The 19798-nt window shown below is 40.4% G+C and overlaps 1 protein-coding gene across 1 annotated transcript in view; it reads right to left on the bottom strand.

Annotated features, from left to right (window-relative positions):
* Positions 1 to 19798, bottom strand: part of SLC9A9 (solute carrier family 9 member A9) — a 257643-nt gene that overhangs the window by 175550 nt on the left and 62295 nt on the right. The window contains exons 5-6 of the mRNA XM_053390193.1: positions 12123 to 12238; positions 3794 to 3899 (exon numbers count right to left, since the gene is read on the bottom strand). Of these exons, the coding sequence (XP_053246168.1) occupies positions 3794 to 3899; positions 12123 to 12238 (222 nt within the window). The remainder of the gene's footprint in view (positions 1 to 3793; positions 3900 to 12122; positions 12239 to 19798) is intronic.

The following is a 19798-nucleotide window of genomic DNA, read 5'->3' on the forward strand; positions in this document are numbered from 1 at the left end:
TTTAGCCTTCTGTTGTTGTTGTGGTGGTGGTGGTGTGGTGTGTGTGTGTGTGTGTGTGTGTGTGAACATTCTTGCTTCACATTGCAGCAAGGCTGGTATTCGGGTGGATTTTTTTAAGGGTTGGAATTAAGCCATCATGTTAGGTTCCTGTGCACAATCTGTGCTGAATTAAATCTTTCAATCATGGTTCCCCTGTGAGCATATGAAGTCTGTTTTGAACATTACAATGATGTAAACGAACAGCAATGCAAGGCACTTGAGGCATTGGTGTGATGCCTGAAGCTGTTCTTAGTGGCCATTTTGGTGTCTGTTTTCATGATTTGGTTGCACGTGAGAGGAAATGAGCTGGGCGATTTTTTTCTGGTTTTTATTTTGAGTCACAGGCTGTTTGAGACAGAATAGACAGAATAAGAAGAGTACTAGCATATTCCTTTTGATGCTAGCTTAGGAGCAGTGTCCTCTTTCTCAAGCAAGAGGAAATGCTGCTGCTTAGATGGTATCTCTGCTGCAGTGAGGTTCCAGGTTTTTGAACTCACCAGGCTCTTTATTTGTGGAACCTCAGACTGCACCATCTAAAAACCATCTAAAGCTACTGCTTTAGTCATATGCAAATTTATGCAGATTAAATAAATTAAAACATGATTTTCATCTTTACTTAATTCCTTAATTAGGAAATTCCTTAATTAGGAAATTCTTAATTATGAGGTTTATAGTCAGTGGTATTCCTACTCAGAGTAGATGCATTGAAATTGATGGAAATGATTAATTTGGGTACATTGATGTTAATGGGTCTACTCTGAATACAACTTAGTTGAACGCCGCACAACTTCAAGGTTTCATGTTGGGTTTTGCTGTCTAAATGTACTGATTGTGACAACTTGGTGCACCAGGGTAGCTGTTCCTTCAATATACACTGTATAATCTGTGTCTTGTGTTGATAGGGACTATTGCCCCATGCCTAATGCTGCTGTCTTCCTTTTCCCCCCTGAACAGCAGTGACCATTTTGTGCGTGTCCAATTAATGTGCAACTACCGACATGCAGGTCCTTTTGGACCCAGAAGAGGGCAGAACAGGGATGGAACAGGGGGCAGGGCAGAACGGGGGGGGGCAGACCTTTGCACACTCTGCTAATGCGTGGGGGGGCAGGAACAGAACCCCCATGCCAAATGGTTACTGCCTGTATTTATTGTTAATGTGCTGCCAAGTCTTCCTGTGACTGTTGTGAAAGTGTTTGTGTGTGCGTGTATATTTTCAATGTTACCCTCTATTTCTTCACCTTCATATCATCTTTCAAAATGTTCATACAGTTGTCTGAAATGTATTTGAGATGAAATTAGAGTCCCAGTGAAATCACCAGAAGCTTTATAAAGTATCATAGGTATTGTTCATAACTCTTGCCCCAGAAAATAACTCACATTTTGCAGTAAGGAGAGAGGGGAGAGGGGCTTTGGCTAGCAAACTTGCTTTGTCCTAAGGTGAACCTCTATTGAGCTAATATTGTTTAGAGAGGAACAGAGAATAAACATAGTGAAATGCTGTTTGTACTTATGAACCAGCAATGTATTTGCTATACCTGATCCCACCTATTTACAAAATTGCATTGACAAATTCCTTTTGAACTGCACACCTTGCAGTTACAGTCCAAATCATTGTGGCTGGTGGTCCCTAGATCCACCACTGCAACGAGGGCAAACTACCAAATAAACATCTGTTCATCAATAATATCAACATTGTAACATTTCAAATTTATTCCAAACCAGACACAATCAATCACAAAAACCAACACAATGCCAATGAATATTTTTATCTAAATACAGTGCGTAAGATGGATTCAGATCTCCTAATATCTGCTCAAGGTTCGACAAGTAATACCATTCACAGGATTGTTAATGACATGCTTATTTTATAATCTATGGTAGCCATGTGCCTTTTGGACAGAAACTGTATAAATGGGATATATTTAAACCCAGAGAACAAAAACATTTTTTAAAGGAAATATACTATAATCATTGGTATTAATTGGTATTAGAATGCTAGGTTTCTATGAATCTGTGTAAATGCTTTTAACATGCCCACAGTGTTCAATTACTTTGTTGTTTATAAAAGAGATTTCTGCCACATCCTGCCTTACTTTGTTGTTTTTAACAGACATACAACAGAAACAAGTTGAGATATTATCAATCTTCTTTCTTCCTTTTGCCAATTAGTACCTAACTGACAAATACTTCTATAGCAACCAATATTACTCCTACATAAATATTATAAATTCACAGATTCTTCTAAATAGGGAAAAAATTGTATGGGGTTGTATCCACATTCATGAGAGTATAAGTTCATCCTCACAACTGTTGAATTCCCTAAACCATCTCCTGAAGGTTAGGGGATCTTAAGAAAAGACCTGGAACATGGTGTGAGGGTTAGCAACTTACCGCTCGCCATTTGGATAGCAAAAGACCTAACACCAAAAATATTTAAAGCTGAAATTCAACTAAAAACAATATCTGGCCATAATGCAGTGTTTGTTTGGCTGAAGGGGTAAAAGAAAAAATCAATAAGATGGAGGCTAAATGAAACACTATTAAACGATGAAAAAACAGTAGATAAAGCATTAAGGGAATTTTTTGGATTTAATCTAAACAAAGGAACAGACTCCAAAATTGTCTGGGATGCCAGCAAAGCAGTCCCTAGAAGATTTTTTTATAAAAGAAAATTGAATTCATAGAGACCAAAAAGAAAAAAGAAGCAAAAAATTGTGGAAGAAATCAGAAAAAATGAAAAAGAATTATATAAAAATCTGGATAACGCAGAACTTAAAAGAAATATTAAACTACTCCAATCTCAGTATTCTATGATAATAAATGAAGAAACTGAACAGCTCGCAAAATTACTATTTAAAGGGGCATAATATTGCTGGAGGAGACTCTTGAGAGTCCCATGGACTGCAAGAAGATCAAACGTATCCATTCTTAAGGAAATCAGCCCTGAGTGCTCACTGGAAGGACAGATCGTGAAGCTGAGGCTCCAATACTTTGGCCACCTCATGAGAAGAGAAGACTCCCTGGAAAAGCCCCTGATGTTGGGAAAGATGGAGGGCACAAGGAGAAGGGGACGACAGAGGACGCGATGGTTGGATAGTGTTCTCGAAGCTACCAGCATGAGTTTGACCAAACTGAGGGAGGCAGTGGAAGACAGGAGTGCCTGGTGTGCTCTGGTCCATGGGCTCACGAAGAAGTGGACACGACTAAACAACTAAACAACAACAACAACAATAGTGCTTTAAACGTATGGAGTTAATGTGGCCTTGGACTGCACACATAGTATAGCTTTAAAGCATATTCTAAGTATATTCTTTCCCTCAAAGAATTCTGGGCATTGTTGTTTATCCCTCACAGAGTTCCTTTTCTCAGCAACTCAGTGCCCAGAATTCCTTGACGGGCCAAATGGTTATATGTCATCCTCCTTTTGAATACTGTTTAACACCTGCAAACATTTGGGTCTTCATTTCCAATCTGTGCGTGTCCCATAACTCCCCAACTTTTTATTCATCGTTGTCCTACTTTTGTTGCGCTACAGTGCAATAGATGACTATAGTGAAATAACACTGGGGCAGCATCTCAGAACAACTACTGAAATGGCCTGCCACCATTAACACACTATTAGCATGTCAATGTCATGCCGCTGAATACCCTCTGGAAAAAGCACCTGTATGGAGGGGCCTATAATGATGGCCTCCATTTGTAAGTTAATAATCAACATTTTCACTTTACAAAAGATCCAAGCATTTGCACTTACTGTGTGAGAACTATAGCCACAGCATCATTTAGGACACTTTCACCAAAGAGGAGGGTGTAGAGATCTGTATCAACATGAAGCTCATGGAAAATAGCCAGGACTGTCACTAGAAGGAATAACAAAAAGAACTTGTCATGTTCAGAGATCTGCCATATCCAATGTCTCTCATCCAGGCAAATCTTGGGTTAGGTTTTAGCCTTAGGCTGCAAACCCAACCCCACTTACCTGTAAGTATGTCCTACTGAATAGGGCTTACTTGGTTAGGATTTTGCTGTTTCTCAATCTGCAGTATGTTTCTGAGCACAATTCAAAGTGTTGGTGCTGACCATTAAAGCCCTAAACGGCCTCGGTCCAGTATACCTAAAGGAGCATCTCCACCCCCATCGTTCTGCCCGGATGCTGAGGTTCTGGCAGTTCCCTCACTAAGAGAAGCAAAGCTACAGGGAACCAGGCAGAGGGCCTTCTCGGTAGTGGTGCACGCCCTGTGGAACACCCTCCCATCAGATGTCAAAGAGATAAACAACTATCTGACTTTTAGAAGACATCTGAAGGCAGCCTTGTTCAGGGAAGTTTTTAATGTGTGACATTTTAATGCATTTTTAATCTTTGTTGGAAGCTGCCCAGAGTGGCTGGGGAAGCCCAGCCAGATGGGCGGGGTACAAATACAGTGGTACCTCGGGTTAAGAACATAATTCTTTCTGGAGGTCCATTCTTAACCTGAAACTGTTCGTAACCAGAGGTACCACTTTAGCTTATGGGGCCTCCCGCTGCTGCCACGCTGCCGCTACACAATTTCTGTTCCCATTCCAAAGCAAAGTTCTTAACCCGAGGTACTATTTCTGGGTTAGCGGAGTCTGTCACCTGAAGCGCCTGTAACCCAAGGTACCATTGTAACAAATATTTTTTATTATTATTTTACTTCTGATGTTACATTATTAACCTGCTATATAGTTTTTGCAGTCACCCAAAGATGGGTATCTGTATCTAGATTGTTTCAGGCACCAGAGGGACATAGATTTTCCCACCAGGAATCCATTGGAAAAATTACTAATGATTTGTAGTATTGGAAAAAATAGACAGTATCTCATTGCATTTGTTTCACTACTGCTGTGGTTCATTACTGTGCAATTGACTATAAGAGCAATCCTAATTGTCACTAGAATGAGCAACTTCAGAAGCAGAGGGTCTTCAACCTAGCTGGGGTCACCAACCCCAGCTCAGCCAAATATATGCTGTAATAAATTGCTCACCCCAAAGCCAAAGCTGTTGTAAGAACCCCGCTCCCTTCCTGGGGCATCAGTTGTTTGGAATTATTTGCTCTGCAGACACCTTTCTCTTGTGCATATGCTTTTTGGAGTGGAAGAATGGTCCTTTTTAGAGAGGGATGCTCCTTTGAGACTCCATCTGTACTATATTTAAAACTGTATTGTACCACCTTAAATAGAGAATCCTGTCAGTTGTTAATGGTGCTGAGAGTTGTCAGGAGATTCTATTCTGCTCACAAAGTGGTTTAACTATCAACCCCCTTCCAGAAAACTCTGGGAACTGTAGCTCTGTCGGGAGGAACAGGACTGTCCTAATGACTCTCATCATCCTTAACAAACTAGAGTTCCCAAGATACTTTGGGGGAAGTGCAGGTTTACATTGCAGTAATGGAACTGGAAAGTGGGGGTGCAAAAGCTGAATATGTGCCCGTTTTCTTCAATCCCCCAGGAGAAGGAATGTGCTTCAAATGCAGTGACACAAATCTGTAGTGGAATCAATGGGAATTACAACAGAGTTGAGCAATAAACCTGCAATTTAAAAAATACACAGCACCAAAGCAGCTGGCATATTCTCTTTGAGCCTCTCGTTTCCTTCCCACTTTTCATTGGCCAAGAGAAGAGAAGCTTCCCCACTAAACCAACCATGTTGAAAAACCCTTATGCTAAAAATAACTGTTCCAGTTGTAATTATAGATTCCTGGCACTGCTAATCAGCCATCCTACTCAAGGCTTAGTTCAAGGAAAAAACAAACCCATCAATAAAGCATTTTAATTACCAAGCTATTTCCTCCCTCCCTCCAACTTATAAAATATTTTCCAGCTGTTTTGCGTGGCTGGGGGGGGGCAGGGCAACCCACATCAGCCATACAGCTGTAACCATAGAAACCCCAAACAGAAAAGAGCATTCTGATTATCAGCCTAAATGAAGGTAAGCGAGTTCACGTAGCTTTGAAACAGTTCTGCTTCGGCAAACCTTTATTGAGGCAAATGTTTTCCAAAGCCTTAAATGTCAAAGTGGAGGGGGGAGGGAGGTACAAGTATACAAAGTAATTTCCGATTAGAATGTCAATACCTCAAGAACGCTGATGTTAAGAGCTGAATTAGTTCGGCCTTTTCAAGGTTGTGTCTCTTTAGGATGTAGGTGGGAGAATAGAGTTTGAATGTTTCCCACATCCAAGGAAAGTCCCCTGCACATAGCAAAATTAGTATGTAAGGGTAGGGAGAAAGGCTAGCTGGAGTCTTTCTCCCTGAAGCAAAGCTTCAGAAAGTTTTAACGTGGTAGAAGATTCCCTTTTGCAGCCCATCAACCACATTTTGAAACAATGCAGATCAGGGGTTGAATTGGACTAAGTTGTTCTCAGAGCAGACCCACAGCAATCAATGGGTTTTAGTTAGCCCATTGAAGATGCTGTGTGGTATTTCTGAATCTGTACTGAAAATTTATCGAAAAGTCACTTGTCCTTCTCCTTTTCCCATTCTTAATGTATTGTAAGGAGAGCTTTGCTGGTGATTGAGCTCCTAGTGATTGCTCAGGAGATGGTACAAGTCTCTCAGTACTTCTGCTTTTCCCGATTCTCTTTCCCATATAACAGTCTCTAAGGCATGCATGGAGAAGCTGTGTATATTCTGATGCTTCTAGAGTCCAACTCCCATAAACCTCAATCAGTGTGGCCAATGGTCAGAGATGATGGAAGTTGCAGTTCAACAACATCAGGCAGGCCAAAGGCTCCCGATCACTGCTCTAAGCCAGGGGTGAGGAAGCTGTAGCCTGCGAGCTGAATTAGGCCCACTAGGCTTCACATTGGGCCTGCAAGACTATTTCAGGCAAGCCACACCTACCTGCCCTACACCTGATGACATCAGCATTTCAACAGGTATGGGCAGGGTTTGGCGGAAAGTAGGGGTAGCAGTTCTAAAACACAGAGCCTAGGGCTTGCCGATCAGAAGGTCGGCGGTTTGAATCCCTGTGATGGGGTGAGCTCCCGTTGCTCGGTCCCTGCTCCTGCCAACCTAGTAGTTTGAAAGAACGTCAAAGTGCAAGGAGATAAATAGGTACCGCTCCGGCTGGAAAGTAAATGGTGTTTCCATGCGCTGCTCTGGTTCGCCAGAAGCGGCTTAGTCATGCTGGCCACATGACCCAGAAGCTCTATGCCGGCTCCCTCGGCCAGTAAAGCGAGATGAGCGCCGCAACCCCAGAGTCGTTCGTGACTGGACCTAAGGGTCAGGGGTCCCTTTACCTTTACCTAGGGGTAGCAGGCACCAAGGCTTTTTTCAAATCCCAGGGCAAAGTGGTGCTTTGGGAGGGACTTCTGAAGATGCCACCCAAAGCTCCTCCCAAGGTGCTTTTTTTTTTGTCCTGTGCTTTGAATTCAGCTCCTGAAGATCACTGGATTTTCAAAGCACTATGAAAATAGGACTTTGAAAGGGTTTTTTGGAGAACCCTGGGGGCAAAAAGCAAGGCCACTTGATGTCATTGCGGCCCACCACACTGAAAGAGCCTTGATACAATTAATATGCACGATTGAATTAATATTGATAAAATACTGCAAAAAAGCGAAGTCCCCGTATGCATTGGTAATGTAGAAGGTGAAGGGAATGAAATTCAAAGAAGGAACTGAAACCTGTGGCAGATCAGAGGATGCTGCAGTTCATGAATTAATGTGAGATGCTTGCCCGATTATCCAATGTCTGAAAGAAGTGGAATGCATAGCATGGTGATCCCACATAACAGTTGAGGAAGCAGAATGGGTGAATTCTGACCTCTTTTAATGGAGCTCTTAGCTGACCTATTTGGTCAGCTTGTGGGATCCACGTCAATGGGACTGATACCACTGATCACAGCAGTTATGCGGTAGTCCTGTATCTTCTTCCCCATGATATTTAACATCTATATGAAGCTGTTGGGAGCCACCATTAGGGGATTTAGGCCAATAAGACTTCAGTACACTGAAGACACAGCTCTGTCCCTGTCTCACCTTTCTATCAGAATCAGGTGAAGCTGATTATTTGCCTAAAATCCTAAGGGTTTTCTTCGTGAGTACAGGGAGGAGAAGAAAACCATCTTAAACAGATCTATATATAGCATTTGGCAGTTCTGATCTGATCAATCAATCTGCGATTGCATCAAACTGCCTCTTGTATCTAGTACAGACTTATGTCTGAGCCGCTTGTGCATTATTGGGCTTTGGTTTTTTAATGCCCAAGTAATTATATGCATTAAAAATAGATGTATATTATACTTACAAAAGAGCGAAGCCCCGTGCTGCAGCATAATTTTGTACTAATACATATGCATTTTATGCATAATATATATACTATATAATTATATAGAAATAATTTTTATATATGTCTCTATATATCTCTATCTATATGTGCATTTTTGTATATGCTGATTACTTTTGGAAAACCCAGAGTGCATCTATGCATGCATGCATGAGATAATAGTTCATATTTTTAGCAGAACCAGAGGAAGTTCTGAGCAGAGCAGGGATTAGGAAAAAAAAACTGCAAATAAGCTCAACACTGAGATTTTCACAAAATCCGATCCACACTTGGAAGGATGAGGTTGAAACACTTTTCTTATAGCCACGTTCGAGACACATATTGGTGCCATTTGTTATGTAGTGGAGTTTCTCTATTAAGTGTGTAAACAAAGAAGATGTTAGGAAAAAAAGGTTTATTGCTCAGCAATGAATATTCTATGCTGAATGTCCTACTCCATAGCAAGATTTTAAAAAATAGAAAATAAAAATATCTCCAGTATTTGGAAATTCTAGGAGGGAGACATGAACCTAAAACAAATAAATTGCTCACTGTTTTCTTATATATGTTGGAAACCTCCCAGAATGGCTGGGGCAACCCAGCCAGATAGGCAGGATATAACAACAACAACAACAACAACAACAACAACAACAACAACAACGATGAGAGACATTTCAAAAATATGCAAAGGCAGTATTGTGAATGCACATTTCACTATGGAAACCAAACTGGTTACAAATAGCACTCAACCAAAATTACAGTTACGGTATTTTGTCAGTGTAACCACAGAAAATGTAATTTACCTGGATGTAAGTCTCAACTCAAAGGGGCTTACTTCTGAGTAGATATGTATAGGATTGCACTATGAATCACTTAAAATTGCACCTATATCAGCATTAATTATCCAGGTCCACTCAAACACTTCCAGCTGTTTTATTAAGTTCCTTGGTAATAAGTAAGAAAAGATGGGCCTTCTAGTCCCATTTGTTTACTTTTAAAACAAATGTGGCTATTGATTTGAACCCTAAAATAGCTTTCTTGTTCCTTATCATTACATTAAAACAAGCACATATGTGACAATGGGGAACAGATAACTAAAACTCTTGTAAAACATAATTTGTATTCACTTCGGATCATTCTGAAGAATTAGTAGAATTTTCTTATTCAATTGAACAGGAAACCATACTGAAATAGTATCAAGCCTCATTGAGTTCAATAAGCATACATTGAATTGCAACCCAAAATTGAAATTCTAAGCACCCATAACTTGAGAAGAATCCTACAGATATCAATGAGATTCATTTCAGACTTGATATGTATAAAGCCAGTCTTGAAAGTTCAGGGCCTGTTAATATGATTTGATGCAGGCATATGGCGAAGTGGTGATGTAATTTGTTTTGCAGCGTGACCAAGGACCAATTTTTCAATGAGTGCTGATTTTTTAATCACATCACCCCTGAGACTTTTCATAATTGGCTAGAGTGGTGTGGAAAATCATAGATAAAAGGATGGTTGTTTTTTCATCATAGTTAGCAAGAGATTATCAAGTAGCTGTGTTCTACCCCCACCAAAAAATGTGTATCACATTTATTTACAAAAATTGTTATATACTGCTTGCTATAAAAAAGTATATTGAAGTGGTTTACAGCAATAAGACATAAAACATTACTCCGAACACCTTACAACAACAAACCTGTATAATAAAACTATATAAAAACCATTAGTTGTATGCCTCCCATGATGTATTGTTTTGTATTTTCATTAACACATCGGTCTCTTACTGGTTGTTCCACATATTTATTTTATTAGATTAGATTAGATTACATTATGAAATCTTTCACTGCACTTGAGTCTTGCCATTACTGAATCATTCATGTTTTTTCTTGGTCCTTGACTGGGTTATTTTGCCTTTGTTATAGAGGGAACTGTAGTCCAACAAAAGGTTTTCCATCTTGGATATAAGGTTTCTGTGGCTGAAAGCTGAATGTTCCTAGCAAATTTTACGTAAGAGATGACAGCACAACAGCCTTGTTCTCCCATGATGTATCTTAGACCTCTGGCATTAACAAATGGCATGGAAAAGAACCACACTACCGTCTTAGATGTACAATCCATTTTGTACTTGTCTGAAAATATGCATTTTGAGAGGAAGATGTGCATTTAAAATTAAAAGTGCATATGAAATATTTTGAGAACTTTTTTTAAAAAAGTGGATCAATGCAGAAAGCAAAATAGAACTAAGTGTGTGTGGGGGGGTGACTCTACAAAAAGAAAGGAAATGTCAAATGTGTCATTGAATCCATTGGGATTTGAGTGCTGTTTTAAAGACTCTCTTCCTGATCCAGCACTCATAATCTCTTCATAGGACTGTAGAGCAGGCTGCAGTCTTAGGAACAGAAAATGATGTGCAATAATATTACAGGACACGTCATTTAGATCCCTGAGTGAATGTCAGATTAGAGCTGCAACCACATCTTGCCTAAAGCAAATTATAGAATAAGTTGGGCATTTCCAGCTTTGATGGGACATCTTTGGGAATATTTACTTTGGGAAATATACTATTTCTTGGGGCCTTTGTATGCTAACCTGAGAAACCACAAACAGATCAGTGTTCGTGGCTGTGGGGCGGGGTGAATGGGTTTGAATTTGGAAGAGGGAAACCTCCGTTCAAATCCTGGAGCAAATATGAGACCCACTGGTCCAGCCATTCTATCTTTCTTTAAGTGAAATGTTCATGTGTTTTATCAATCTATGAATGGGGGTCTGCTGACTAACCCCACCCTTCGTGTCACACACTCTAAGTAGCCTCAGCATTGGTCTACTTAGGGTGTTGAGGTGGGACTAGGCGGCACAACCCAATTCATAGATTGATATAACATTGAATCCAAAACATTTAAAACAATGGGTACAAAAATATATAAAATTCTTATCCACTAACCTATCAATAAAGACAGATTCTATACACATCACTAAAAGTTGAATACCACCACAAGGGAGAGCTTAATTACCAAATAAAAAAGGGTAAAGGACCCCTGATAGTTAAGTCCAGTTGCAGAAGACTCTGGGGTTGTGGCTCTTATCTCACTTTACAGATTGAGGGAGCCGGCGTTTGTCTGCAGACAGTTTTTCTGGGTCATGTGGCCAGCATGACTAAGCCGCTTCTGGCACAATGGAACACTGAAACCAGAGCAGTGCACGGAAACACCGTTTACCTTCCCGCTGGAGCGGTACCTATTTATCTACTTGCACTTTGACGTGCTTTCGAACTGCTAGGTTGGCAGGAGCAGGGACCGAGCAACGGGAGCTCACCCTGTCGTGGGGATTCGAACTGCCGACCTTCTGATCGGCAAGCCCAAGAGGCTCAGTGGTATAGACCACAGTGCCACCCGTGTCCCACATACCAAATTACCAAATACCCCCCCAAAGGTCTTAGCATGACACCTCAAAATTGATAACGATGGTGCCAGGCATGTTGCCCTGGGGAGAGCATTCAACAGACGGGTGGCCACCACTCTGAAGGCCCACTCTTATGTGGCCACCCTTAGCACTTCCCTCAGGTGGGGCACATGGAGAAGACCCTCTGGTGAAGACTGCAGGGTTTGGGCCAGTTCATATGGGGAGAGGGAGTGAGAAGTTTATCTGAAAAGTGCTTTCCCCCATGCCTAATCTGTGTGAGGATAAAATGGGAGAAACTATTGTACATTCTGCCACTCTAAATTCTCTGAATTAATGTATATGAGTTTAAAACATTAATATTTTTTATTAAGCAGGCAAAAAATATATACAAAATAATGTATATTTACCTGGATCTGTAGCAGACATTAAAGAACCAAATAATAAACAGTCAGTGAAGTGAAAGTCTCCTTTCTTCAGCTGGCTAAGTTGGACCATAGCCTGTACGAAGCCATACATTATCAACCTGCAGGATTGGATGATTAAAAAAAAATAAAGACTATTCAGAACCATTACAGAACCCTATTTTCTTTTCACAACTTTTGAAGTGATTTCTTGTTTAAACTGCTAGGATGTCCATTGCCCAATGTCTTTTTATTGTGTGTGATTATAGCAGTGCAGAGGGTAAATTGCTGCAGTCTATAAATCTAGTTCTGTTTTAGGCCTGAAATATTATATCAAGATTTTCTAGACATTTGAGGAACGGCCCCCACCCCAAAACTCTACCTTTACACCGAATATTAGCAATTTATTCACTTTCTGACAGATGACAATATATTTAGCCATTCATTTTACAGAAGTAATCTGAAGAAGAGATTATCAAAATCAGCCTGTCAGATATTGTAGAACCTTCGCACAAACTAGCGTGCGAGGAGATGTTGTGCTGACTAGTTCTGACAATTCTAAAAGGATCGCTTTTGCAGCTTTCATTGTTTCATTGCTACTTATTTATTAAATAAATGTTACAAGTACATGCTATATTAAAATGTTCAAGCTTGTAGCTGAAAACAAGATGGATATTAATACTTGTGAGAACAATCAATCAAAAAGTCAGGTTTGGAAACATGGGGCATCAATCTTGCTAACTTTTTGTGTGTGAGAGAGGACAAGTCATTGGACTGTGTATTTAACTGTAAAAGAAAAACCCTAAATTAGGTTATTTGATTGGCATGGCAGTTAAACATTTAGCACATATTGAGAACCTGACAAGTGTTACTCTTTTTGCTAACTGGAAAGTTGATGTCAATTGCCCCAGTATCTACATGTCTCATTCTGCCTGGCTACGCAGTCAAATATGCATAAAACTAAGACCTATCTGGGTGTCAGCACATATCATGGCTGAGGTCCATTGCAAATGATGTAAGCATCCTTTAATTAATTTTTTTAAGGTTTTGGCTCTGAGGAAACACATGTAGGATAACACAACTAGAGCTGCTACTATCTATATTACCTCAATGCCTCTCAGCCCCAATGATGTACCCTTTCTAATTTTTCCATTCCTAAGTTTAGTTCTCCACATTTCCACATCAGCCTAGGTTTTTTGTTTTTAAAAAAGTCCTCATGAAGATTCACCAGCATTTAAATACAAATGCCTCCTACCATGCACACATTTGCATGAAATTTTGCTGAATATGCACATTTGAAAAGCATTCACCCTCCATATAATGTGATTTTATGTTGTTATTTTTTAAAAATAAACATATGCTTTTGCATGCACACTTTATCCCAGCCAGGAAATGCATTTTTACCATTATCTACACATTACTTGACTGGAAAACTGCACTGCAAAATTCACTGCAGTCTATAAATCTAGTTCTGTTTTAGGCCTGAAATATTATATCAATATTTTCTAGACATTTGAGGAATGGCCCCCACCCCAAAACCCTACCTTTACACTGAATATTAGCAATTTATTCACATTTCAAAGGATGACAGTGTGTTTCAGTTCTTTCATTGTTTTGTGAAGTGCAATTTTGGTAGAGTCACCTTTAAATGTGAAGTGAAATAAGTTTCTCCCCCAGTCCTAGTCAGGACCCAGAAATATTTTGAGGAAAAGATGATGACGGTGCTAACGCAGCTGCTTAACCTGGCGCTTCTCTTGTCAGCTGGCAATATGCCACCCCCCATTTTTCACAGCTGCCCTCTGTGATCACCCATCCCCACTGCAGGCTGCCCACTGATCTCCCCCTTAGCAACCTTACTTTGAGAGGGCACCAGGGTTGTGCTGCCTCCCCTCCCGCCATCTTTTTGCTCAGGGCCTCCTCAGACCTGTCACTGGCCCTGAGCTGTGGAGAAGTTTTTGACTATCAGTACTTTATCTTCATAGCTAAAGTATGCTGACAACAATCAGTACAAGGTGCAGAGGGGATGAAAGTGATTTTTGGGAAGCAAATCCGCACAGAGAGAAAATAAAAATGTATCTACTTGCCTATGTTTGAAAGCAGGCAGAAGCCTATGAAAAGTTTGTGCGCACATGCAAGAGAAACCGAAGTTAGGAGCTGAATCCTTGCAGCTGGCGGCCATAATTGTACCTAATGGAAGCTGCTGTCCTTTTGAAGCCACACACAAAAATTAATTAGAAGGCTCTGTTTAAATGAAGCTCTGTTCTACGAACAACAAACCACATTGCATGTTCCCTATCCAGACACCTAAATCTATTTATCGATTGTATGTCGAGGCGAGGTATTCTCCTTTGTTAAATAGTGACTTCTTGCAGTAATCTTTTGGAACACATTAATGAGTGCAGATTGTATCGAAGTAAAGTTTTAAGCCCACAGTTCTTTCTGTGTCACATATTGCTATGGTAATGACTGAAATTTTAATGTACATCTCACTCACCCAATCTGTTTTCTAACCCAGTATCGAATTCTCCTGTCCTAATATGTCATCAGGGATCTTACTATGCCTAGACATGATTATGTTGTAGCCTAAGGCGTCTTTGATGGCTGCTATAGACTGAAAACATGTAATCAAACATAATGAAGAGTTAACTGGGTTTCTGTTTGTTTGTTTGTTTGTTTGTAGCCACATTAAAGAGCAAATGTAATGCAGTGAAAATGAGGGACTATAGGGATGGTTTGTTCAATTCATTCTGTATGTTAAAGCACAAAAGCTTTATTGTCTCAGATTCATGGCCCATCCAGCCTTGGTTTAACTGCCCCAGAATCTGTTATAACTGCTCAGCCTTGGAATGCTTGAAGTAATAATTTGGAGCAAATGCTTTTGCAAATTTGATGAGTACCTGTAATATCTGCAGCTCCAAACTTTAGAAATCATGCAAACAAGAGGCTGAAGTGCATGCCAGACCTTAGTCTAGCTAGCCACAGATTTTGGGTTTGACATGGATTGAGGGACATGTTAGGCAGAGGCAGGGCTGTCGGACATGTATTGAATCAGGCACATGGGATCTGAGGGCCAAAAGCAGGAAACATAATGATGGACAGCCAATACCAGATTGGCTAGATGAGCTGCAGCACAACGGGGGCAAGGCAGGGGCCAGGTGAGAGCAGTTTTGTGTTATTACCTGTCAGGGAACTGCCATCAGCTCAGGGGCGAGAGGGGAAAAGCTGGATGGATTACAGAGAGCCCCCAAAGATCGTGGGAAGCAGCACCTCCTCAGCGGAGGAGAGTAACCACGCCTCCAGTGGAGAGGAGCTTCAGGGCTCGGAGGAGGCGAGGCGGTGCCAGGACACCTTGCCTGAGCAAAGCGGGGAGGAGAGAGGTCCTCCGTTACCCACGCCCTCCCTGCGTAGTAGGCTTCCGCGCCGAGAGGGGAGGCGCAGATTGGGCGTCAAGAAACTACTCTGCTGGGGAAGGTTTAAGGACCGCTCACTCACAGATTCTTCCAGTGAATGAGCCAGCCATGGGAGAGTGGCGCTCTGCATGGTGAAGGGTTTTTGGCACCAATAATGAGGCTTTACAGCCCACCAGAGAGGCATTGCCTGATTGCTCTCAAGTAACCCCCTGATATCCTTACATTACTGAAACAAGTTACTTAGCTGCCAGCCCAGAAGGAAAGGTTTAGTACAGCTTGGCACCTTTTCCATTGTACTGAAAGGTCAGCTGATCGGCATCAGCTGCAGAGTCAGCTAACACTATTCAGGACAGCACTGCAACCTGATCTGTCTGTTGGGTCAAGGGCTCAGAGAGCCGGTGGCACAGCAGTCAAGTTTCTGAACACTGGGTACTACGTGCCCCAGTTCAAGAGCCCGCCTGCTGCCTTACATTGTGCAGTGAATACATTTTCATTTGAACTGGGAAACTCTTACTTGTATCCCAGAACAATGTCTGTAGCTCCAGCCATTGGTGGAATGTTTCCCTTAACATCTTGCTATCTTTATCATGCTTTTCATGAAGGCCAAAGGCTCGGTCCCTGGAATCTCCAGTATATAATAATCAGATGATGGGCAAGACATCTCTGCCTGGTGCTCTTAGAAGGCCACTATGACGGAGGCAGTGAGAGATTTTACTTTCTTGGGCTCTGTGATCACTGCAGATAGTGACAGCAGTCACAGAATTAAAAGAAGCATGCTTCTTGGGAGAAAAGCAATGACAAACCTAGACAGCATCTTAAAAGGCAGAAACATCACCTTGTCAACCAAGGTCCTTATAGTTAAAGCTATGGTTTTCCCAGTAGTGATATATAGAAGTGAGAGCTGGACCATAAAGAAGGCTGATTGCCGAAGAATTGATGCTTTTGAATTATGGTGCTGGAGGAGACTCCTGAGAGTCCCATGGACTGCAAGAAGATCAAACATATCCATTTTTAACGAAATCAGTCCTGAGTGCTCACTGGAAGGACAGATCCTGAAGCTGAGGCTCCAATACGTTGGCCACCTCATGAGAAGAGAAGACTCCCTGGAAAAGACCCTGATGTTGGGAAAGAGTAAGGGCACAAGGAGAAGGGGACGACAGAGGAGGAGATGGTTGGACAGTGTTCTCGAAGCTACTACGTGAGTTTGACCATTGCGGGAGGCAATGGAAGACAGGAATGCCTGGCGTGCTCCGGTCCATGAGGTCATGAAGAGTCGGACATGACCTAATAACTAAACAACAACATGACTATAATAGACCACTGGCCTAGAGGGATGAAAAGTTCAGTTGGGTAAGCTTCCCATGACTGTTAATATCCACTAGCAATTCTTCTAAATGCAGGGCACCCTGGTTTCTGTACTCTGGCACCCCAACACCACCCATCAGCCCTCTTCAGGTGTTCACTGAAGAATGAGTAAAGGTGGCTTCAGGAATGCAACACCTTATCAGTGATGGCTCTTCCCATTCCTGTGTTGAAAACCTTTTGCACTGTGAACCAGCTTTCTTTGGAATCAGCCATTTTTTGATTGGCTCAGAAGGATCACCAACATACATGATGTCTGTGATGGACAAGAGGGATAAGGTTTCTCTGAAAAGAGAGTGCCAAATTTGCATTTGAGATCTAAACATAATATTGTAATATTCCATTACATTTCTAACATAAATGTGTATGTGTGTGTTGGATTAAATATTTGAATATTATACTACATCACAAATACATATTTATTTCATTGTAGAACATGGTGTTCCAGAGCTCAGCTTCTATCGATCATTATTACTGTGTATACCTAAAACCTGAATCTTCACCATGAAGAATATTCACTTGATCTCTGAATAATGACTAAATCTCATAATTACTATGACAAATGAGGCATGAAATAGTATCAAAAGTAGACAGTCCAAAACCTAGTGTCAGTGAATCTTTCAACTTGCTGCAAACTATTTGAATTTTAAATCAAAGCTACCTTAGTTATTAACAAAACATCAAAAAAAAAAATCTCACCATGACTGATGACATAGATTGACTGAATGAACTTTAAAAACAAATTCTCAGAGGCCAAAGAATAACCTTGTGAAATTAATCAGAAATTGTAATTATAGTTTGACCTGTGACTATGACTCATATAATTAATAATATATTTGCAAATGCTTCCATGGTAGAAAAATAAAGAAAAACAATTAGTAAGTGAAGCTGCAAGAGAAAGTGGTTGAGAGCCAGTTTCAACCTAAAGCTGTGCATAATTTTTTTTTAAAAAATTGTCCAGTAGCACCTTAGAGACCAGCTAAGTTTATTCTGGGTATAAGCTTTCATGTGCATGCACACTTCTTCAGATACACTGAAACAGAATTCACCAGACCCTTATATATAGTGGGAGTGTGGAAGAGGTGTGCATGCACACAAAAGCTTATACCCAGGAACAAACTTAGTTGGTCTCTGAGGTGCTACTGGACAATTTATTTTTATTTTTATTTATATTTATTTTGACTGTGTCAGACCAACACGGCTACCTACCTGAATAAAGATGTGCAGTTTATTCTCAGGTGACCGTGGTTGTAAAAATGGTTTGTCAACATGGTTTAGGTCACAATTTAGAGATGGAGAAATCTGTCAGTTTCAATTCTTCATTTTTATGATTTTAAATTTAGTTCGCCCAATTTTCATATCAGTTTGTGATTTTTTTTAAAAAAACCTCACAAAAATTCATTTTCAATTCCATTTCTTCTAATAGGACAGTTTTGCAAGTACTTTCCCCTAATATAATGCAGTTTTGTCAACTTTCATTTGAGTTGGAGAACTACATAGCAAAATTCAGAGAAGTGCTAATTTTGAAGGACAGTTGTGTTTTACTTCACACATTGTTTTGGAAAGTGTGAATTAGGTAATTAATGTGAAGCAAATGCATTTCTTATAAATCCTTAGAACATATATGTTGCTCTGTGGAATGTGTAGCCCCCATTCCGCAAGTTTAACTCTTCCTTCCTGCACTGCAATTATGACAAAAATCACACCCTGCACTGCAATTACACTTGGGGGGGGGGGAGCGGCATATCTCCCCTCCCCACATGCTGTCATCCTGATAAAAATTGCCCAGCAGCTTTAATAAAATAAATAAAAAACAAATATGTGGTTTCATGCAATGTAATTAGTATCACATATAGTTAGACCTACATAACAGGGTTAGGAAGAGTTCAGTAAAGTGATTCTGTTGTCAGTCTGTGTGTATACAATATAATATGTGTACTGTGCCTATAAGTGTGTGAGAGAAAATTCTAATGTACCCTTCTCCATGAAATGTTAGCCATGTATGTGTAGGGTCTTTTTTGTGGATGACTGTTCAGACAGGCTACCCACCTGCCTCACAAACACAGGCTGAAGAGATGTTTCCCGTTTCCCATTTCCCTGAAGTGGCTGAATCCCAGAACAGTTTGATGACATGAACTATTATTTGTGTTGACCAGTGTTACTTCATATTTACACTTTGGAGCCTGACATTGCAATTCTTATTTGGATGCAATCCTATTCAGTAGAGCTTGCTTTCAAGTAAGTGTGCATATGATTGCAGCTTTAAATATTTAATATCCTATCTTTAAAATGCGAGAACTTGGCAGTAAACTATTTTCAATCTAAATGCACTTAAAATGGTGTTCTTTGCTCTTTTGCGACAAGATATGGCCTTCACTTACAGCCCCTCACGTTGTCTCAAAATGAGATTATACTACCATTAAGAGATAATTAAGATCAGTTTGTGACTTTCAGAGTAATAGAAAAGAGATTAGGGAATAACCCACTGTAAAATCTGGCATGGATTTAACCATAAAAAAAGCATGTTTGACATGACTTTAACATTTTTATTGGATTAACTGAACTACACAGTGACAACGGGATGAGCGCAAACGGGCTTGGAGGTGCTTATGGTCCAAAGACAATGCTGTGAAATAATGACTTGGACTAGCCTTCCTAGGTCACGGTTAGATAATTTATGTTGGACAATTCCTGTGGTTTTAAAAATAAAATAAAATGGCAGGCTTAAAACTAATTTATTACCAATAAAAAAATGATTTCACAATTAGAAACAATGTATAATTCATACTCCCTCCCCCTCCTCAGGCTTTGCCTAATGACAAGTAATTTTATCCATTAAGTAATGCCAGTTGGCTCCAAGCATTTTAGTGCAATTAGCAAAACTAAATAATGGTATCTGGATTGTAGTAA

The sequence above is a fragment of the Podarcis raffonei genome, chromosome 5 (genome assembly GCF_027172205.1).
Source record: "Podarcis raffonei isolate rPodRaf1 chromosome 5, rPodRaf1.pri, whole genome shotgun sequence".
Taxonomy (NCBI): Eukaryota; Metazoa; Chordata; class Lepidosauria; order Squamata; family Lacertidae; genus Podarcis; species Podarcis raffonei.